A 21,262-nucleotide genomic window follows, 5' to 3' on the forward strand; every position below is an offset into this window, starting at 1 on the left:
TTTATCCAAATTATCAGGTCAAGTTAAAACCTAATATAGTGTCTTTAATAAAAATGAAGGTGATTTTAGGGAGAGAAATTCTGTTTCAATAAAAATCACAATGCCCAATTATAGGTATTAAACCCTAGTGCAGTTAACTGTCTTCAAACCTCAGCACCTAACAATATCACCAGAGATATTCTACCTATAGACAGTCTGTCAAATTGTCACTGCTTGCTTTCTTTCCAGCAAAAGCCTTACATTTAGAAATCTTCTCAATTGATTTATAATTTACTATATTGATTAACCTTTGTGTTCTTTCTGTTTTCATAGGATATATGCCTATGACCCTATTAAATACCTAATTACTTATTTATCTTGAATTAAATCTATTTTTATAAGTCCCCAGAAGAACCTCATCCTGATACTCTCATAAGCCCATTGAGGACCTCAAGCTTTTCTTCAAGAAACAAAAACCAATTACATATAAGTAATGTAATAAGTAAACATTTATATAATTGTCCTACACTCCTTACAGCATAGCCACCCTCACACCACCACACTAGCCTTCAGGACTGTCCATTACAAACCCTTCTCTCTAGGTAACTTGAATGAATTCAGATTCTCAGGTGATAACCTTGAAAGCCAGCCTGAAGCAATTACAGAAGATGTACCTTTGCCTATGTTCCGCAGTTTTGAGCCCATTATTAAGAATAACATCATTGCCCAGCCAGCGTGGCTCAGTAGTTGAGCATCAGTCTATGAACCAGAAGATCATGGTCCGATTGCCGGTTGGGGCACATGCCCGGGTTGTGGGCTCTATCCCAGTGTGGTATGTGCAGGAGGTGGCTGATCAATAATTCTCTCTCATCATTGATGTTTATGTCTCTCTTCCCCTTCTGAAATCAATAAAAAATATATTTAAAAAAATAATATCATGAAAAATTAGAAGGGGGAAGTTGAATATATCCAAGTGTTCTGTTTTTCTTCACCACCAGGGAGTTAAAATATCTGGACCTGTTTACCCACTAGAACCTTGAAATTGAAGCCCATACTATTTGACTGAAAGTGCCTTTGCCTATGCTATTGCCAGTCTTTCTGTTCTATGCGTCTAGATTGGGGTGGATAGGATGCACTCCTCAAGACTCATGACTTCTGGGCAAAGGCCAGCATGCAAAACTCTAGGTCCCCAGTGATGTTTTACTTCAGGGAGGACTTCTTTTTAGTCTCATGGGGTGTATATGAACTTATTTTAGGCAGCAAATTGTTTATTTCCAATATATCTTTTGTTAGTGATTGCTGGACTTGATGGTATTCTTTAAACGGATGGCTAGTGCTCAATTAGCCAGTGATGGGGAGGGAGGCACTAGTGGAAATGCACAAAGGAAAGAGCATATGGAAAGGAGATCATGGGTAACTCAGATCAGTTACAATGAGTCAAAGAAAGGTCTGCAGATGGACTGTATTATGAAATTTTCTGAGTCAAGTAAGTTGACTAACTGAGCCTATAGGTCTTCTTCACCTTCCAGGGTATGTATTTGCCTGGGCTACATGATCTCACTTCTCAGTTCTCTCCTCCCCTTGACTCTGACTGGCTTTCCTGCTGAGCACCTAGATGTGTTTACTTACATCTATCAAGATATTTTTTGCATCAATTTATTTGTTACCTGTAAACTTGATTGAATAGATAACTGGTGGAATGTTGGCTGGTTATTAAGTAGTTTCAGCCACACACTGAAAATACATAAATATTCTCAACTGATTAATAATCATTAAATTTTTAACCTAAATGTCCTCTGGCCTCCCGCATGTTTGACCTTCACATTGGCTGCCTTTTCCTGCCTGCATCAACAAGAATTATTATAGGAGTATTAGGGACTTATATTTACTGCTGACACCCCATCTTTATGTTCAGTGTATGGGCTGTCATATTCAAAGACAAACCAGTTTTTTTCTCCCAGGCTTGTAAGCAAAGGGTCAAAGAGGATACCAAAAGCCACAACCCCAACAGGGTATCAGCTATTGGGCTGTGATTGCTTATATAGATACTAGTGGCCTGGTGCAGGAAATTCATGCATGGAGGGGGGGTTCCCTCAGCCCAGCCTGCACCCTCTCCAATCGGACATCCCCTTCGCAATCTGGGACTGCTGGCTCCCGACTGCTCACCTGCCTGCATGCCTGATTGCCCCCAACTGCTCTCCCCTGCCATCCTGATCTCGCCCCCAAATGCTCTCCCCTCCCAGCCTAATCTCTCCCCCAACTGCCTCTGCCTGCCTGATCACCCCTAACTGCCCTCCCCTGCCAGCCTGATCTCACCCCCACTGCCCTCCCCTGCCAGCCTGGTTGCCCCCAACTGCCCTCCCCTGCTGGACTGATCTTGCCCCCAATGGCCCTCCCCTGCCAGCCTGATCTCACCCCTAACCACTCTCCCCTGCCAGCCTGATCTCGCTTAACTGCCCTCCCCTGCTGGCCTGATATCACCCCCAACTGCCCTCACCTGCTGGTCTGATATCACCCCCAACTCCCCTCCCCTGCCAGCCAATTTGGTTCTGATTGGTTGGTTTCTATGCCAGTCAGCATAAAAAGCTCCACCTTCTAGGCAGCCATTGGGTCCTCTCACTTCACCCAGATTTGGTTCTGATTGGTCGGTTTCTATGCCAGTCAGTGTCTCTGGGCCTATCTCAGGGCCTTTTCAGAGAGGCGGGGCTGATCAGCAGCCCCCACGGAGGCCCGGAGAGAAACAGAGGTGCAGCTGCTGGTGAAGCCCGGATAGAAAGGGAGAGGCAACAGCTGATCAACAGCTGCCACAGAGACTATGAATCAGACTCTGCCTCTCTCTGGGCCTCTATTGGGACCTGATTCACAGCCCCTTCAGCAGTCAGTGCTGGGTCGCTATAGCAACCCAGCACTGACTGCAGGACTGACTTCTGGTTGTTATGGACCCTGGGTTTTTATATATTAGGACTAGAGGCCCAGTGCACAAAATTCGTGTATGGGGGGGGGGGGCAGGTCCCCTCAGCCCAGCCTGCACCCTCTCCAATCCAGGACCCCTCGGGCGATGTCTGACTACCGGTTTAGGCCCCATTGTCGGACATCCCTCTCACAATCCAGGACCCCTGGCTCCTAACTGCTCACCTGCCTGCCTGCCTGCCTGAATGCCCCTAACTGACCCCCCTACCAGCCTGATCACCCCTAACTGCCTCTGCCTGCTGACCTGATCACCCCTAACTGCCCCCCTGCCAGCCTGGTCACCCCCAACTGCCCCCCCCCTGCTAACCTGTTCATCCCCAACTGCCCCCCCCACCCCCACCAGCCTGGTTGCCCCTACCTGCCCCCCCACCATGGTCACCCTTTACTGACCCTCCACCCCCGCCGGCTTGGTCGCCCCTCATGGCCCCCCCTGCTGGCCTGTAACTTCCTTTTAACATTTTCCCTTATAAACCTTCTATAATTTTCACAAAACTTTTTTACAACTTTTAGGAATAACTAGTTTTCAAAATGCATCTCTATGCACCATACCTTCTATTACCAAAATCATACAATTTCCAACTATTAATTCCTAGAAGCCTCAATTTCCAATAACCAAGAAAAGCAAACAACCAGCATTCCTTAGATTGACCCCTATGAACATATTTTAAACATACTTAGTTTCAAAACACATTTTCATCAAAGCAAAAGACATCACAGCTCCAAATTCACTTTAAAGACTTTTGGCAACAAAGATAAAAGCAGGCAATCTAGCAATCAAAGCTGAAATAAGTTAATCTGATCTGCGCACATGGCTAAATTTTTCCCAGAAACTTGTGCTTTTAGAGATGGCCAGACTAGAGTTTTTGACCAGGCACTTGCATTTCAAAGGTCCTAGGTACCGCAGGGAAGCACTTGTAGAAAGTGCTGAAGGGCCTCAAGCACTGTTGTAAACCCAAACCCTGCAGTGCTCCTCCATTCTATCTGGTGATCTGCTGCCCTGATGTATGGAAAATGGCCTGATCTACCACCCCATCCAGCTTCAAATGCTTGCCAGCACATAGTGTGATGTGAACACCAGGCAAGGGCATTCTCTCGTTGGCTCCCCTAACATAAAATTGAAAACCAGAATCCCCACTGGTCCCCACAAGGCCACTGCAAGGAGCTGGAAGAAATCAGGTCTGTGGGGATCAGGTCCAAGGAGGCACTGAGGGGATGAAGGAATCCTCTGCTCATGCATGGCTGGGTCCATCTGTGGTAGGGGATACCAAGAACAGCAGATCAACCAGCCTGCGCCAGGATCCAAAGAACTTAGCATTCCCTCTCCCCCAACCTTGGACAGGTGGAGGAAAAAGGCAGGAGAGTTGGAGAGGATCTCCAGCAATAGAAATCCTAACAAGGGAACAGGCCAGGGTTGGGCTGTATGTAGGGTGCTGTTTGTGGAGGGAACTCCCAGAGGTGGTGAAACCGCTGGTCATTTCCCTCCTTTTATGTGCCTCAGTTTCTCTCCCCAACTATCTAAATAGCCGTGAGGACCCAGAGAGCTGAGTTACCAGCTCTTATGTGCACTCCCTGGACGGGTCAGAGTTTAATTACAGCTGTATTCCGGAGTCTCTATGATGCCCCTGCATGTCTTACCGAGTTCAACACCAGACACCTCTTCGAGGTCCTTACTCGCATAAGAATATTTGAGGTTCTTGAACCAGAGGGAGGAATTTGCCTCTTTGATCTTCGGAGCCTGTGTAGGGACCCAAGCACTCATTTAGTCGTTGGTCGGATTTTTCTTGCAACTGGCAGGTAGCCTATAGCTTTCTAACCCAGTCCAACTACCAGTTTATCCTTCCATGGGAGCCTTTTTATGTGGCAGCTGCCTAATGGCTTTTGACTAGCTAACCCATGCCTGGCTTTCAATGGCCCAAAGGCCGGAGACTTTTGGAAAGTGAAAGAGAAAAATGATCACTGAAGATGGCAGTCTGAGTAAGTGGCTGACGGGCACCCAGCAATGCCTCCAAAATTACAAAGGAAACATCAAAAGAAACAATAGGGTCCATAGACTTACCATTTGATGTGGAGAGGTTGGATACCAGACCAAGTCCCCGAAGCTGATAACCGGAATGGTAAGCCAAGCTTTTTCCCCAGGGTCCTGTCTTGGGACATCGAAGCATGAGCTCTATGGACCAGAAGATTTAAGCAAAAGTGTGGAAAATTTATTACAAGCAGATTCAGACTCCCTGCACAAGGAGTAGGGCCCAATAATGGGCTGCCTGTGAAGCCTTGTACTCTAGGGGTATATATTTGCTACAAGTCTGCTCTATGTCTATCCATGTTGTCACCTAATTGATTTCCCCAAGTGTTCTTGCCCAGCAACAGACCTGAACTTTCCCTGCTTCTATGTGTTCTTTCTCTGTTCCTATGATGAACTTTCTTTGTTTCTATGCCTTCGTATACCTTGTTGGTGCAGGCCCTCCCTTGGTTTCCCATGCCTCCTGCTTTGAGTCCAGAAACATTTTATTATTTCTGCATGGTTGGTTCCCGTGATTAGGCTTGCTCAAACTGCCCCTGCCTATGTTTCACCAGCCTTTGTTTTACACTGGACCCCTGCCCTATCTGCCTGCATTTCAAGCTAACTTCTCTCAGTATTAAATTTAATGGTGCCATTAATTGGCCAAACCTCTCCATTGCCCACTTTATAGTGGAGGTGTTAGGGGCAGAAATAGAATATTGGGGACCAACTATAATTATAGAAATATTAATCATGCTCTGTTAACCGTGACTGTTCTGTTCTGATTAGAGAAAACACATTCTAACCTGGCTGAGAGTTCTATGCCCTGGTACATGGGAGCTAATATTGGAATGCAGTCCATCCTCCTTTCCCAAGAACTGCCTACCATTATGGAAAGTTTTACAACCTCGTGGCTGAAACAATCTAGTCCTGGAGGTGCCCATCCTTTGCAACCTCCAGCCCCTATTGCCTATAATCTGGTTCTGGGGGTGCCCAGAGGCACCCCCCTCTGCAACCCCCAGCCCTCATTGCCTGTAAGCTGTAATAATTATACCTTACCTACTTTCCTGCTGGAAGCCAATTTCAGCATGTCATAATTGCAAGAGTTTCATCGAAAGGTTGATGGAACTTGGGGACCCAACAAGGACTGAGTCACATATGTTATCACCTATTGGGAATGGCTGAAGTCATTTCCCCAAACCTGAAAAGGATGCATTGAATGATTGCTTGCTGCCGGAGAGCTCAGGGCATCTTAATCTACATATTATTGCCTCCTACTGGCCAAACACCTGAATAGCCGTAGGCAAATTCCCCCATTCTGACAATGCTTCTGTATACAAAACCTGACCCTCAGGACAATTTGTGTTAATAAAAAGCATGGGGTCCTGAGATGAGGAGATCTTAATTTCTTTAGCTAGGCTCCTCTGACCCCCAAATGCCTTTCAAAATTATATTTTGTCTCTGGACTCTTTATTAAGTTATGCATAACCCCTTCTCCAGATTGCTGAACCCTTCTAGATGCTGGAACAAGAGCCCCGGCACTTTCCCATGCCTGTAATTCTTACTTTCACATGTAATCTTCATTATTCTACCCAATATAAGCAGCTGGCTTATGGGGAGGGGCAGAGAAGATTTTTGTGGGTGACCTGCTGCTCTCCCATACTGCTGGCATTATTGGAATAAACACTCATATATGATACAACCCTGCCTCTGCTTAATTGACTCAAGTAGTGACAGGCAGCCCAGACCCATTCGTTATCTGGTTACAGTGCCAGGCTATGTTGCAAAATAAGCTTGAGGGACTTAGGTAAAATTTCTCCCAGTTGGCAAATATGCATCCTAAAGTGGTGTCTCAAAGGCACTGTGGACTGGTTTCCCATCTATGGAAAGACAGATAAATTTCCAGCTGAGAGTTAAGAGGCATCCTTGCTAGTCTCTGGACTATTCTGGGCTGTTGTCCTGTCATCCAAGAACCATAGTAGGGCAGGTTCCCTTTTTCCTTGGAAATATCCAGTGTGTAGAGTGCATTCCCCATGCCCTGAGGCAGACTTACCAATGATCCCAAAGATGACCAGTCACAGGGAGGATGGACTCACTCTGCTCAGACAGGTGGGTTCCACGCCACAGGGATATCCTGCCATCCTGGTGCCACCCAGGTATAGAGTGTTACCCAGTGCCCTGAGGGAAGACTTACAAATGGTCACAATGATGACTGGGCACTGTAACAATAGACTCACTCTGCTCAGACAGGCAGATTTTATAGGAAGACAATCTCAGCAAGGTGCCCGTTGCTTCTCTGCCTCTAGCCTTACTTGAGGTCCCCCCATATTGTATCTGTCCATAGAAGGGGTACTTAGAAAACTCAGCCCACAATTCTCATCTTTAATAGTTGGGTTAGTGACCTGTTGCCCTGCTTTTCATGTTCCCAAAAGCCCTGGCCCTCAAAGGGAAGGGAGAGTCTCCCTGTTAAATTATCCTTGAGGCTCTCATAGAAGTTGGTTTCAGGGACCAGAGAAGATTCCTGGTGACTTGTGTATGTTAGCTGGGCCAGACAGACAGAGACAGCACCTTGGGTCCTGAGACCAAATCCTGTTGGCCTTCTCTAAGAATATTAGAAAGTGGCAGGTATCCCTTATTTTCCAAGCCAAATGTGTTTGGGCTCTTATTTTTCTAGCAAAATGTTTTGTTTAGACCCTCAGAAAGCAATTACAATTGAAAAGCCAGTTTAAAACCAGCCATACTTTTTTTTCTGTCCTTTTTTTCTATCTCAATTCCTATCCATAGCCTAGGGTCTCTCAACCCCTAACCCTTATCTCCACCTCAAGGATTTCAAAAGGCTCAAAGAAAGTCAGCCAGAATTTAACTCCAGACACAAAGGAAGGAAGAGAAAGGGAAGAAAAGAACATCCCTCCAGTCAATGGGCAAGGCTTCCTCTCTCTCTATTGGAACTAGTAAACTGGCCGGGAAAAGCGTCAAGGAAGGGCCTTGTGTGATTTTACAGGGTTCCTGAGTGTGTGGGCTTTGTCTTGCAGTTGACAGGTTGCCTTGCTCAAACTTCCCCTGTCCATGACCGACTTATCCTGTCATGGGAGTCTTCTAGCAGCGAGAGCCCTAAAGGTTTTCTTTTTTAAAAATCTTTATTGTTGAAAGTATTATATATGGCCCCCCTTCCCCCCCTCCACTGACCTCTTCTAGCCTGACCCTGCCCTGCCCCCCTATTTTTGTCCATCAGTTTATGTTGTTCATTCCACAAATGAGTGAGATCATGTGATATTTATCTTTTCCCTTAGCATAATGCTCTCCAGTTCCATCCACGCTGTTGCAAATAGTAAGAATTCCTTCCTTTTTACAGCAGCATAGTATTCCATTGTGTTAGATGTACCACAGTTTTCTAATCCACTCATCTGCTGATGGGTACTTAGGCTGTTTCCAAATCTTAGCTATTGGAAATTGTGCTACTATGAACATAGGGTTGCATATATCCTTTCTGATTAGTGTTTCTGTTTTCTTGGGATATATTCCTATAAGTGGGATTATTGGGTCAAATGGATTTATGCTCAATTAATATTTGACAAAGGAGGCAAGAGCATACAATGGAGTCAAGACAATCTCTTCAATAAATGGTGTTGGGAAAATTGGACAGATACATGCAAAAAAATGAAACTAGACCACCAACTTACACCATATACAAAAATAAACTCAAAATAAAGGACTTAAACATAAGGCGGGGAACCATAAAAATCTTAGAAGAATCATAGGCAGCAAAAGAGCAGACATATGTCATAGCAATATCTTTACCAATACAACTTCTAGGACAATGGAAACTATGGAGAAAATAAACAAATGGGACTACATCAAAATAAAAAGCTTCTGCACAGCAAAAGAAACCATCAACAAAACAACAAGAAAACCCACTGCATGGGAGAACATATTTGCCAATGTTATCTCCAATAAGGGTTTAATCTCCAAAACTTACAGGGAACTCATACAACTAACAAAAGGAAAATAAACAATCCAATCAAAAAATGGGCAAAGGACCTAAATAGACACTTTTCGTAAGAGGACATAGAGAAGGCAGAGAGACATATGAAAACGTGCTCAAAGTCAGTAATCATCTGAGAGATGCAAATCAAAACGACAATGAGTTACCATCTCACACTGTCCGAATGGCTATCATCAACAAATCAATAAACAACAAGTGCTGGCGAGGATGTGGAGAAAAAGGAACCCTCCTGCACTGCTGGTGGGAATGCTGACTGGTGCAGCCACTGTGGAAAACAGTATAAAGTTTCCTCAAAAATTAAAAACGGAACTTCCATTTGACTAAGGTGAATAATTCAAAAACAACTGTGGCTCTATTCTTATTATGTGTCATTCCCTACTATCATAAACTTTTAGGGGGGTGGGCATTGGGTGTTAGACCCATTTGTGTCAGACTGGACCTGGGTTCAGCAACCTTGGTTCTTGAGTTTTAGCTAGGAAAGAATTAAGAGCCAAGACCAAATCTCTAAGAAAATATTTATTTGGCTAATCACAGAGGCAGAAAAGTAATTCCTAGAAGAAATGGGCTTAGGAAACAAGTTATAGAGGTAAAGGAAGCTTGGGAGTGAGGAAGCTAGTAGTAAGGTGTGGGGGGCGGGGGGGGGGGGGGAGGTTAGGGAAGGGAGGAGGAAATGGAGGCACAGGGGTGTTCCTGGGAGGGAGAGCTCACTGGGTCTTCCTTCCTAAGAGTTTTAAGGGTGGAGCTTTGAGAGGAAGATCTAAATAGAATATTCAGCAGTTTTCCAGGTGTGCCCTTTCTGGGTTGTGGTCTCCACTGATTGGCCAGCACCAGGGCAGGGCATCATTATTCAATACAGCTGGTCCTTAAGTCAGCTGTGGCTGGTTTTATTGCTAATGTTGACCTACAGCTGAAAAAACTGAGGCCTAGATGTTAACTTTAGGGAGGAAAGGTCACTCTGGGAGTGAGGTCCCACCCTACAATTGTCCTTTGCTAGGAATCTGGGGCTTTCTATCCTGGTTACCTTCTGTACCAGGCCCATTGTCTTTGCTCTGTTCATGTCTACCACAGTATTAACAATTAAAGAAATAAGTTCCAAGGGAGAAAAATTTATCAAGAGTAAATCATTTAGCCCTAGCTCGTTTGGCTCAGTGGATAGAGCGGCATCAGAATGAAGAGTCCTGGGTTCGATTCTGGTCAGGGGCATATACCTGGATTGCAGGCTCATCCCCAGTAGGAGACATGTAGGAGGCAGCCGATCAGTGATTCTTTCTTATCATTGATGATTTTATCTCTCCCTCTCCTTTCCTCTCTGAAATCCATAAACATATGTTGTTTTTTTTAAGGGGTAAATCATTTAGCCCTGGCCAGTTGCTGCGGCAGGGGAGCACATCCCCAGTGCCCAATGGTTAGAGTGTAGGCCTGCACACCAAAGCTTCGGGACTGGATTCCTGGTCAACAGCGTTGGGTTGCAGGTTTGATCCCTAGGCCTGAGACAACCAATTATGTGTCTCTCCCACATCAATGCTTCCCTCCCCTACCCTCTCTCTTTCTTTCCTCTAAAATATCAATGGAAAAAATATCCTCTGGTGAGGATTAACAAGAGTAAACCATTTAGCTCTCAACAAGTATAACTTGGACCCAGGTCTGGCCCACTCCCTCTCCACTATACCATTTTCAGATTGCCTCTGCCTTCACCCACTGCTATCTGGTAGCGCCACTTAATGACACTACTACATGCCTGGCCGCCTCCACAGGTCGCTGGACCAACACCTGCGCAGTCAGTTCTGCCGGCAGCGCTCAGCCCCGCCCCTAAGAGACGCCCCGTCCCCTGGTGAGCCCCAGCGGAAACACCTTTACCATTGGTCTGCGCAGCCGCGCAGGCGCAGTTCGGGCACCACCGCGGGCCCCGCCCCTTTTCCTGTCGCCTGTCTTTTGAGTCTGGTTTGCGAGGTGACGTTGGAACCCGAGGGTGCGGAAAAGCTAGGTTGTGGACCCCCGCCAGGTCTCAGCACCACGGAGGTGCCGGGTGTTGCCGAGGGCGCGGGGCCGGTTGCCGCCGGTGGTGCGCTGCGCCCCGGGGCCCCAGCCCCTGCGCTGGGCCCGGCCCTGGCTCCAGCCCAAGGCCAGGCTAGGGCCTCGCAGCTCACCTTCCTGGTGATGCGTCCCTGCGGAAGGCAGGAGGAAGCTGAGGCCGATAGCGTCCTGAGTCAGGCTCCTGCCCTGGGGGACAGTGCCGGGGCGGGCAAGCCTATTAGGTATCCTTGTGAAGCGGCGGGGGATGGAGAGGAGGAAGCGGGGGAGGACGAAGCCGACCTGCTGGACACTTCGGACCCTCCGGCGGGAGGCGAGAGCACGGCTAGTTTGGAGGACCTGGAGGACGAAGAGACCCACTCCGGGGGCGAGGGCGGCAGCAGGGGAGCCCGGAGGCGGGCCAGCGGCGGGGGCAGCATGTGCAAGACCTGCACTTACGAGGGCTGCAGCGAAACCACGAGCCAGGTGGCCAAGCAACGCAAGCCGTGGATGTGCAAGAAACACCGCAACAAGATGTACAAGGACAAGTACAAAAAGAAGAAAAGTGACCAGGCCCTGAATTGCGGTGGAGCCGCCTCAGCTGGCAGTGCGGGGAACGTCAAACTGGAGGTATTAGACTTTAGCTAGGGTCTTGGGGAGTGGGGGGGGGGGGGGGGGGAAGCAATCCCACTCTGTGCAAACCTCATTTCCTGCCCCTGCCCATTGGCCCTGATATGGACCATGTTGCTGTGGCTGGACTTGAGGCTTGAGAGTGAGTGAGTGCTTGCCTTAAAGTTTATTCAAACGTGTTTAAAGCCTTAATAGTTCTGTTGCATCCTTTTGATAGATGAATAAATTTCAATGAAAATGATGTTGCACATCAGAAAAGATGTAATTTCTAAGGTCTGGGATACGTACTGGAAGGACAGATAGTAAATGACTGATCCGGTTCATCACTAAAGGAGCAGGCAAAGAGATAGGAACCCAGATGAAATTGGTACTTTGGAGAAGGCAATCTCTTACTGTTTTCACTACCCTGTCTATTGTCAGTATCCTGTTTTGAGTATCAACGTTCTTAGTACTCTGCTCCCTGTACCCCTATACTTAATACCCTATTCACAGTAAACCCATGCTTAGTCCCCTGTTCTCACTACTTTTTTTTTTAGTACCTCTGGAGAAAAAGAATTAAATAATAATGGGGTATAAGCCTCAGAAGATTTTTAGATTGTTTGAATTGAACTGTGTTGACAGTTAAAGTCAGTATGCTGAAGTTGGACTGCTGACTGCAAATCTCCATTCTATCATTTCTTGGCCATGTGCCCTTGAACAGGTTATTAAACACTCTTAAGCTTAAGTTTCTTCATCTGTAAAATGGCTGTTAAAATAGTGCCTAGTTCATAATGTTACTGTGAATATGTGAGGTATTCCATATTGAGTGTTCACACAGTGTCCAGCAGATAGTAAAAGTCAATAAGCCTTAGCTATTATTGGTGTCACTAGAGGCCCGATGCATGAAATTCGTGCAAGAGTAGGCCTTCCTTCCCCTGGCTGCCGGCACTGGCTTCGCTCTGGCACCCGGACCCGGGCTTCCCTGGCAGCCTCGGCTTTGTCTGGAAGGACAGATGCCCGTTTAATTAGCATATTACTCTTTTATTATTATAGATTATTAGTGGTATTCTTTGAAGTTATTACAGATAAGCAGATACTTCATCCTGTGTGTTTTCCAGTACTTCTTCAGTGCAGAGAAAACTTGAATTTTGTTTAAAGTGATTCAGAAAATAACTTTCAAAACTGAAAGCTGTCCTAGAATGTATTTTAAAAGTCTTTAAATTTAAGCTGTTCTGGACTTGAACAGCTGCCTCATTGCTCACATTTTAGATTTTGCAATTGTTTACAAATGTAATGTTCTAAATATTTCTAATATCTGAAGTCACCAACATGTTGTACTTAATTCACAGGTTAGAGTCTTCTGACTTCTCATTCTCTTTTATTCCATTGAGTCCTAATCTGTTTAGAGTAAAAGGACTCCTTTTAGAATTTGATGAAACCTAATGAACCCTTTTCCCAGAAAAATGCACATATGTAGGTATTTAATTTTTCATACACATTCATGGAGTTCAGGATGCCTGTGGATCTTAGGTTTAAAATCTGCCCTATCCATATCCTTGTAAAATGCAATATTTTACCATGTTTCGGATTACAAGGAATTATGGAAATAAACATTTCATTTATTACAGAGTGAAAGTCAGGTAAGGTTGGTCGTTTATCTTTTTGTATATTCCAAAAGTACCCATTCACTTCATAGTTCATTACAGAGAGGGAAGATAATATACTTCTTTTCACTTTTCAAGAAAGACGTTATTTACCTGTAACTATTGTCTTTTTTTAAATGGCCCAGCATTTCCACCTACAGTTAGAGGAAAATGTATAAAAGGTAAATTGATACTGGATTACAGTCTCTCCCCTCACCCTCCCCCCCCCCCAAAAAAAATACAACCTTAATAATGTTCCTTTTCAAAAATAATTTGGGTGATTTGTTGATGGTAGCCATTCAACAGGTGTGAGGTGATGTTTCATTGCCATTTTAATTTGCATCTCTCTGATAATTAGTGACTTTGAGCATTTTTTTCATGTTTCTTGGCCATCTATACTAGTATGTCCACTTTAGAGAAGTGTCTGTTTAGGTTCTTTGCCCATTTTTAATTGTATTGTTTGTATTCCTTTTGTTAAGTTGTATGAGTTTCTTATATATTTTGGAAATTAACTCCTTATCAGATGTATCATTGGTAAAATACAGTGGGCTCTCTTGTTGTTTTGTTTATGGTTTCTTTTGCTGTGCAGACGCTTTTTACTTTGATGTAGTCCCATTTTTTTATTCTCTCATTGTTTCCCTTGATCTAGGAGATGTATGGACAAACATATCTATGAGAGATGTCTGAGATTTTGGTGCCTATGGTTTCCTCTAGGATTTTTATGGTTTCACAACTTACATTTAAGTCTTTTATCCATTTTGAGTTTATTCTTGTGTATGGTGTAAGTTGGTGGTCTAGTTTTATTTTTTTGCATGTACCTGTCCAATTTTCCCAACGCCATTTATTGAAGAGAATATTTTAATTCCATTGTATGCTCTTGCCTTCTTTGTCAAATATTAATTGAGCATAATGCCTTGGGTTGATTTCTGGGTTCTTTTTCTGTTCCATTGATCTATTTGCCTGTTCAAAAGTGCTGGCAAGGATGTGGAGAAAAGGGAACCCTAATACACACTGGTGGGAATGCAGACTGGTGAAGCCAGTGTGGAAATCAGTGATCCCACTTCTGGGAATATATCCTAAGAAACCTGAAAAACCAATCAGAAAGAATATATGTATCCCTATGTTCATAGCAGCGCAATTTACAATAGCGAAGATCAGGAAACAGCCCAAGTGCCTGACAGTAGATGAATGGATAAAAAAGCTGTGGTACATTTACACCATGGAATACTATGCAGCTGTAAAAAAGAGACAGCTTGGAAGGATTTGTAGAATATGATTCTAAGTGAAATAAGCCAGTCAGAGAAAGACAAGTATCACACGGTCTTACTCATATGTGGAATCTAATGAACAAAATAAACTGAACAAAATAGGTCCAGAGACAGAAGCATGGAATAGACTGAGGAATCTCAGAGGGAAGGCAGGGGTGAGATGTGGTGTGGGAAAAGATTAACCAAAGAACTTATATGCGTATATGCATAAGCCATGGACACAGACAATAGTGTAGTGAAGGCAGGGGAGGGTGGGGAGGTGCAGGGTTTCAATGGGAAAAGAAAAGGGGTCATATGTAATACTTTCAACAATAAAGATAAATTTTTTGAAAAGAAGGTAATCATAAACAGTAATAATAAAAACAAAATGGAAAAATAAACCGTAAGATTAAACTTCAAAAATATTACAATTTGGGGATGATTTAGGGATGGTAATTAATTGCTATAAGCAAGAAATAATAGCATACTATACTATTTGTGTTATATTTTCAGACCCTTTACCAGTTGAGATTTCAAGAACTGTATGTCTTTATCTTTATTGAACTGAGTGTAAAGAAAATATCAGTGACAGTCTGGATAGAATAAGGGCCAACTATATAGACTGCTTTAGTAGTAGAGAGGAGGATGGACATTGTAGGCTGAGACACTCTGGGAAGGCTTTGCAAAAAAAATGGTAGTTTAAGCCAGAAAGGGTGGCTACTTATGCTTAATCAGCTATGTTTCGTATGCGCCATACACTGCTAAGCTGTAAATGAAACTGCACAATGGGATAGGTACTGTCCTATATACTAAAAGCCTAATATGTTAAGTGTCCGGTCGACCGGTCAGCCATTCAGCCAATCAAAGCGTAATATGCTAATATGCTAAGGCCGCTCAACCGCTTGCTATGATGTGCACTGACCACCAGGGGGCAGACAGTGGACTGGTCGACCAGTCACTATGATGTGCACTGACCACCAGGGGCCAGACGCTCCGACCAGTAGGTTAGCTTGCTGCTGGGGTCTGGCCGTTCGGGACTGAGCGAGACAGGCCGGACATGCCCTGGAGCCTTCCTGTGGTCCCTCCCTAGCTGGCCAACCTCCCGTGTCCTTCCTTGACCCCGATTGTGCACTGATGGGGTCCCTTGGCCTGGCCTGCGCCTTCTCGCAATCCAGGACCCCTCGGATGTCAGAGAGCCGGTTTCGGCCCGATCCCGCAGGCCAGGCCGAGGGACCCCACTGGTGCACGAATCCATGCACCGGGCGTCTAGTATTTTACATATGTGGAAACAGGCACAGAGAGGTAAAGGAACATGGCTTAGATCAGCGGTCACCAAGAGTGGTCCACGGACCACTGGTGGTCCGCGATATCCAAAAGGTTGGCAACTGCTGGCCTAGATGATAGACAAGTACTCAAACCCAAGTACTTGATTCTAGAGCCTTCAGTCTTAACCCATACTGCTTCTGTAGAATTTTGGTAGGTAAAAAGAAAGGCACATTTTAGTAAAGAAATGAAAGTGGGAATATGAAGACACTTTGAAACAACAGCAAGTGGACCATTATAGCTAGAGTAGGATATTTTGTGTGGAAAAATACATGAAAGATAAGTGTGGAAAGAGGGTTTGAAGCCAATTTTTGTATGGTATTGAATGCCAGGCTCTAGGGTTTGGATTTGGAGTCTTTAAATGAAGGTTTCTGTTTAGGGAGTTACTGGGATTCCTACTTTATTGGGGTGGATTAAAGTCAAAAGCCTATAGCTGTATAGACTCTTTAGGGAGATCATTATATAGGGTGTCCCAAAATTCACGCAAGATTTGCAATGGAATTGAATTGCAAATCTTGCTTGAATTTTGAAGCACCCTATAGTAGGAACTCATAGATGATAATGTGGGTCTTCTGTTGTAGTTTGAGCAGCAAGATTAGAAATTAATGTATTTAAATCAGTATTTCTTACACAAATCAAGGTTAAATAAGGAACACATCTATCTATATATCTACATATAAAAGCCTAAGTGACTGGCTGACCATTTGACCAGTCAACTGTCCAGTAGCTATGATGCGCACTGACCACCAGGGGGCAGACACTGAACGCAGGAGCGAAAACTACAGGCATGGAAACATGGAACAGACTGATGAATCTCAGAGGGAAGGGAGGAGAGGGGGAGGTTGTGAAGAGATTAACCAAAGGTCTTATATGCATACTAGAGGCCCTGTGCATGGATTCATGTACCAGTGCGGTCCCTCGGCCTGGCTTGCAGGGATTGGGCTGAAACTGGCTCTCCAACATCCCCCGAGGGGTCCTGGATTGTGAGAGGGTGCAGGCCAGGCTGAGGGACCCCACCGGTGCACAAATACATGCTCCGGGCCTCTAGTGTATATATATATAATAGTTCATGTATCTAAAAATTGTGCTATGTGAGAGACACATGAACAGGGGATAAAAGAATTAACCTGTAGGGTTGTAATCATTTAATATCTAAAAGGCTATCATATCAAAGAGGCAATAGATTTATTTTGCATAGTTCTGAAGAAACTAGGACTTAGGAGAAACTCACAAGAGTTATGTTGTTTCAGTTGAACCTAAGTAAAAGCCACCTAAATGTTAGAGCTTTTCAAAACCAAATGGGTTGCCTCAAAAGTTGGTTAAGCTTCTTAGGACAAAAAGCATTCAAAATCTTTGAAAAGGGAATTTCAGTATTTATAAAAGTTGGACTAGACAATTCAAGGTTATTTCCACTACAATCGTCTATGATTTTGTGATATTAACATTCTGAATTCACATAGTACTTTGTCAGGGGTTATCCAGAATACAGGATACTCTGCCATCAAATCAATTTCAGCATTCCATTTCTCGTGCATATAAAAACATGTTTCTTACCAAGAATTGTCTGACGCCACGTGGGTTTCTAAACTGATGTTCTTTGCAGATTTGAATGACTTAAATGTTAAATTACAAGGAACTGGCAAGACACTTGATGTTATGTTTGGTTACATAAAGGCTTTTGAAAAGAAACTGGAAGTCTTTAAGAGGGATGTGGATGGTGAGAGATTTAGATATTTCCCAAACCTCAAGAGGCACATCAAAGACCTCCCAAAAGATGACAGAACAGACTGCCAAAGCCTTCAAAAGCTGTTTTTAGACATCATCGAGTCAACTATTGAGCAGTTCTTCTCAAGATTTGTGAAATTCAGAGAACTGGAAGAGACAGCAAAATTCATGAGGTTTCCAGACAGCATGAAACTGGAGGAACTAAACTTACAAATGTTTTCATGGATAGACATGGCTGACTTTGAAATGCAGTTGATTGAATTTCAGAGTAGCTCAATTTGGAAGCAGAAATTTATTGTCCTTAGAGTTGACTTGGAAAACATTGAAAAAAAGCGATTAGAGATGGGAGTACCAGAGAGAAGTGTCAAAAACGAACTATTGAGGACTTGGAATGCATTGAAAAAAAGCGATTAGAGATGGGAGTACCAGAGAGAAGTGTCAAAAACGAACTATTAAGGACTTGGAATGCCATTCCAGAAATTTTTTTCTGTTTAAAAAACTTTGCAACAGCGTTACTCTCCATGTTTTCATTCACATACGCTTGTGAATCTTTGTTCTCAGTGATGAATTTTGTTAAGTCTCATAATAGGAGTAGCCTGACAGATGAAAGTAGTAGCTCGTGCATATCTCTGAAGGTCACGAAATATAAACCTGATATAAAATCTCTGTCATCAGTGATGCAGCAGCAAAAGTCCCACTGATAATATCAAACGGAGTCATAAAGGTTCCTGTCGGACTATCAGTGTACATGTATACATTAAAAAATAAATGTATTTTTATCATCATATACTGTGTTTTTGTCGCTCAAATGAATTTTATTATTTCTTCAAGGTTCTTCACATACGTACACCTTAAGAGATATCAAGTAGGCGTAACATGTTCTCAAAAAATTAGGGTTGGCACGCAGAAGAATTTTGAGTCAGCGATTTTGCTGGTTTTGGCACACACTCTCAAAAAGGTTTCCCACCCCTGTTATATAGGATGATTAGCCAATGTTTTCCCAATAAGTTTAATGAAAAAAAATTAGTACCATAGATAAAGTTAACCCTTTAAGGAAAGAGGAAGGGAGAAGTTACTTTTGCTTTTCCTGGGTATTAGAATACTCTTTTTATAGTTATTTTTTTGTTTTTACATTTTGAAGCCTAAATTGTTTAGGAATTTAACATTTTTTAAAAATCCAGAATGTGTTCATTGGGATGGTACCCCACTCTTCTTGATTCGAGGTGCTTTTATTGCTGCTTCCTTCTGAAGGAGCATCCTTCTGTAAGCCTTGCTTTTCCTCTTGTAGGCTGACAGAGACCAGTGGAGCAACCAACACACAAAACTACTGTTTGTGTATAGCTAAAGACAGAGGTGATTTTAAAGTATCCTGGGTATTTCACATCCATGAAGTAATTGGGCCTCTGCACCAGGGACTTATTGTGTTTCCTCATCTCCTCTTCTGGAAAGGGATAAAGGAGTTCATTAGCGAGAGGCATATTGTCATGGGGAGGTTGTCACCACCAGAAGAGGGGGGATTGAACATTTTAAAAACACGTTGGTAAACTTCTCATAATGAAAAAAGTAAGGGATATTCTAATAGACAATTCAGAGGCCAGTAGAGTAAAGCCCAAGAGGAAAAAACAACAACAGTTTTGATAACCTAAATGAAGAGCAAAGAGATAGGTAAACTCACAGTAGGCATGACTATACAATAAGACATTTATAGTTTTATATTTGTTTAGTCAGAATTTTTGGATGTGGTCCATACTATATCATGTATTGAGAATGTTTGAGTCAACTAGAACAATACACCATATTTTGTTATGCCAGGAAAATTTATGTGTTTAAGATTCTATCAGATAACTATGGGTACATATTTGGTAGGAAGTGCTACTGGTTTTGTTTGGGTAATGATGTCATAATGTAATTTTAGGACTCACCTATTTTGTTTATGCTAGTGTTTTCCAGCCTTTTTCAAAACCAGTTTGTCATTTTCTCCTTAAAACTTTAAAATTTTGAAAGCTTTGTCTGTCAGTTGTTGCTTTAAGCAGTATTTTACTGCCTCCCCCCTTATTTTTTGTTGTTATTTGGACAGAAAAGTGCCAGTTAGAATGTTTAATATGTAAGTTGCCTTTGAGTTCATATATTCAATCCAAAGGCAGGCAGACTTTGTTTTGGCCTGGATAGCTTTCTATGAAGAGAATGTTCAGTTTGTACTAGGCATTTTTTATAAGATTGACAATAGCTCACAAGTAACTCTTTGTACCACTCCCCACCACTTCTGCCCCACTATTAATTTTAAGACTCTTAAAGATACTGAAGATCCCAGGTTTGAAATCCTAGAGGGAGAGGGAGTGAGGAGTGTTACATTAACTTAATTGTCAACATTTTGCCTATTACTTGTCCAGGGACTGGACAAAAAGGAAGAGAATCAAAGACCTGTTTACTTCATCATTGAAATGGCTGTAATCATGAATTACTTTGGTAAATGTTAATCCTATTTGCATTTTTATAATTTATTCCAGGAAAGTGCAGATAGTATTCTCTCAATTGTTAAACAAAGAACAGGAGCTTTGGGGGATCGTCCTGCAAGACCTACACTTTTAGAGCAAGTGTTAAATCAAAAAAGATTGGTAAGTATCTGTTTTAAAGTAGTTACAAATCTATTAACAAAAGTTGTTTGTTATAAATGGAAAGTTTAGATTTTTAAAATTGTTAGACTGTTCATCAGAATTGTGCCTCTACCTGAATGCTCATAATGCTCTCCCAAGAGTATATGAGTGGGAATTTTATTTTTAAGTTCTTTCGTTGTTGTTTTTATTTGTTTGTTTGTTTGTTTGTTTTAGAGAGAGGCAGACAAAGGAAGGGAGGTGGGGGAGAGAGAGAAAAATCAAAACATCGATTGGCCCACTCCTGTACACCCTCTACTGGGAATGGAGCCTGAAATCCAGGCGTGTGCCATGACAGAATGAAACCCACGACCTCTCAGTGCATGGCTGAGCAGGAATACTTTTAATCCTATATCTTAATTGCCTAAGCCTGGATATCTGAGCAAGCTGGGATTTTAAAATAGATTTCTTATACTGAATTCTGGGGTTTGTGGAATAATGCTTTAACGGTGTTGAAATATAATTATACCAATATTTAATAAGGATCTCTATTATAAATTTGATAGAAGATATCAGAACTCAGGAGAGATTACTCAATAAATACTGGAATAATTGGATAATAACTTGAGAACAAAAAGAAAAGACACTGTAAATGGAAATCAATTCCTGATAAAGATTTTCTTAATTAAAAAAAATAGAATTAAGACTTTATCTCAAAAATCCGGAATGGAAGCTCTGGCCCTTGTGGGTGTTGTTCCGTGCACAGAAAGATTGCCAGTTCGATTTCCTGTTAGGTCACATGCCTGGGTTTCGGGCTCAATCCCCAGTATGGGGCATGCAGGAGGCAGCCTATCTATGTTCAGTTCTCACATAGATGTTTCTCTATCCCTCTCCTTTCTTCTCTCAAAAAAGACTAGTAAGGATCTGCTTTTAAATAGTTATAAAAATCAATAAAAATATTTTTTAAAAATCTGGAATGGAAATTTTTCAGTTTAAAAGAGATAGACAAAATTTCAAAGAGAAGATTATAAATTTGACTACATAAAAAATGCTGAAGTAAAAAATGGTGATAAAAATAACAATGCACTAAAGTAAAAAATGGTGGTAAAAATAAAAATGCATACTTAAATAAGGAAAAATATCTGTAGCAAATATAAAAAAAC

At 42.8% G+C, this 21,262-nt stretch overlaps 2 protein-coding genes across 4 annotated transcripts in view; one reads left to right on the plus strand and one right to left on the minus strand.

The window, feature by feature from the left end:
• Positions 1 to 10,851: 10,851 nt before the first annotated feature.
• RFXAP (regulatory factor X associated protein) overlaps positions 10,852 to 21,262 on the plus strand; it is a 79,987-nt gene continuing 69,576 nt past the window's right edge. The window contains exons 1-2 of one of the 3 annotated variants that reach the window (XM_059684319.1): positions 10,852 to 11,591; positions 20,016 to 20,123. In XM_059684319.1, coding sequence (XP_059540302.1) covers positions 11,109 to 11,591; positions 20,016 to 20,123 — 591 coding nt within the window. In that variant the 5' untranslated portion in view covers positions 10,852 to 11,108. The remainder of the gene's footprint in view (positions 11,592 to 20,015; positions 20,124 to 21,262) is intronic. The other 2 variants (XM_059684320.1, XM_059684318.1) reach the window with 2 other exon arrangements.
• LOC132228237 (small ribosomal subunit protein eS27-like) lies at positions 18,738 to 18,986 on the minus strand. Its single transcript, XM_059684321.1, has one exon. The coding sequence runs from the start codon at positions 18,984 to 18,986 to the stop codon at positions 18,738 to 18,740; it is 249 nt and encodes an 82-aa protein (XP_059540304.1).

Source organism: Myotis daubentonii, chromosome 2 (assembly GCF_963259705.1).
Source record: "Myotis daubentonii chromosome 2, mMyoDau2.1, whole genome shotgun sequence".
NCBI classification, from domain to species: Eukaryota; Metazoa; Chordata; class Mammalia; order Chiroptera; family Vespertilionidae; genus Myotis; species Myotis daubentonii.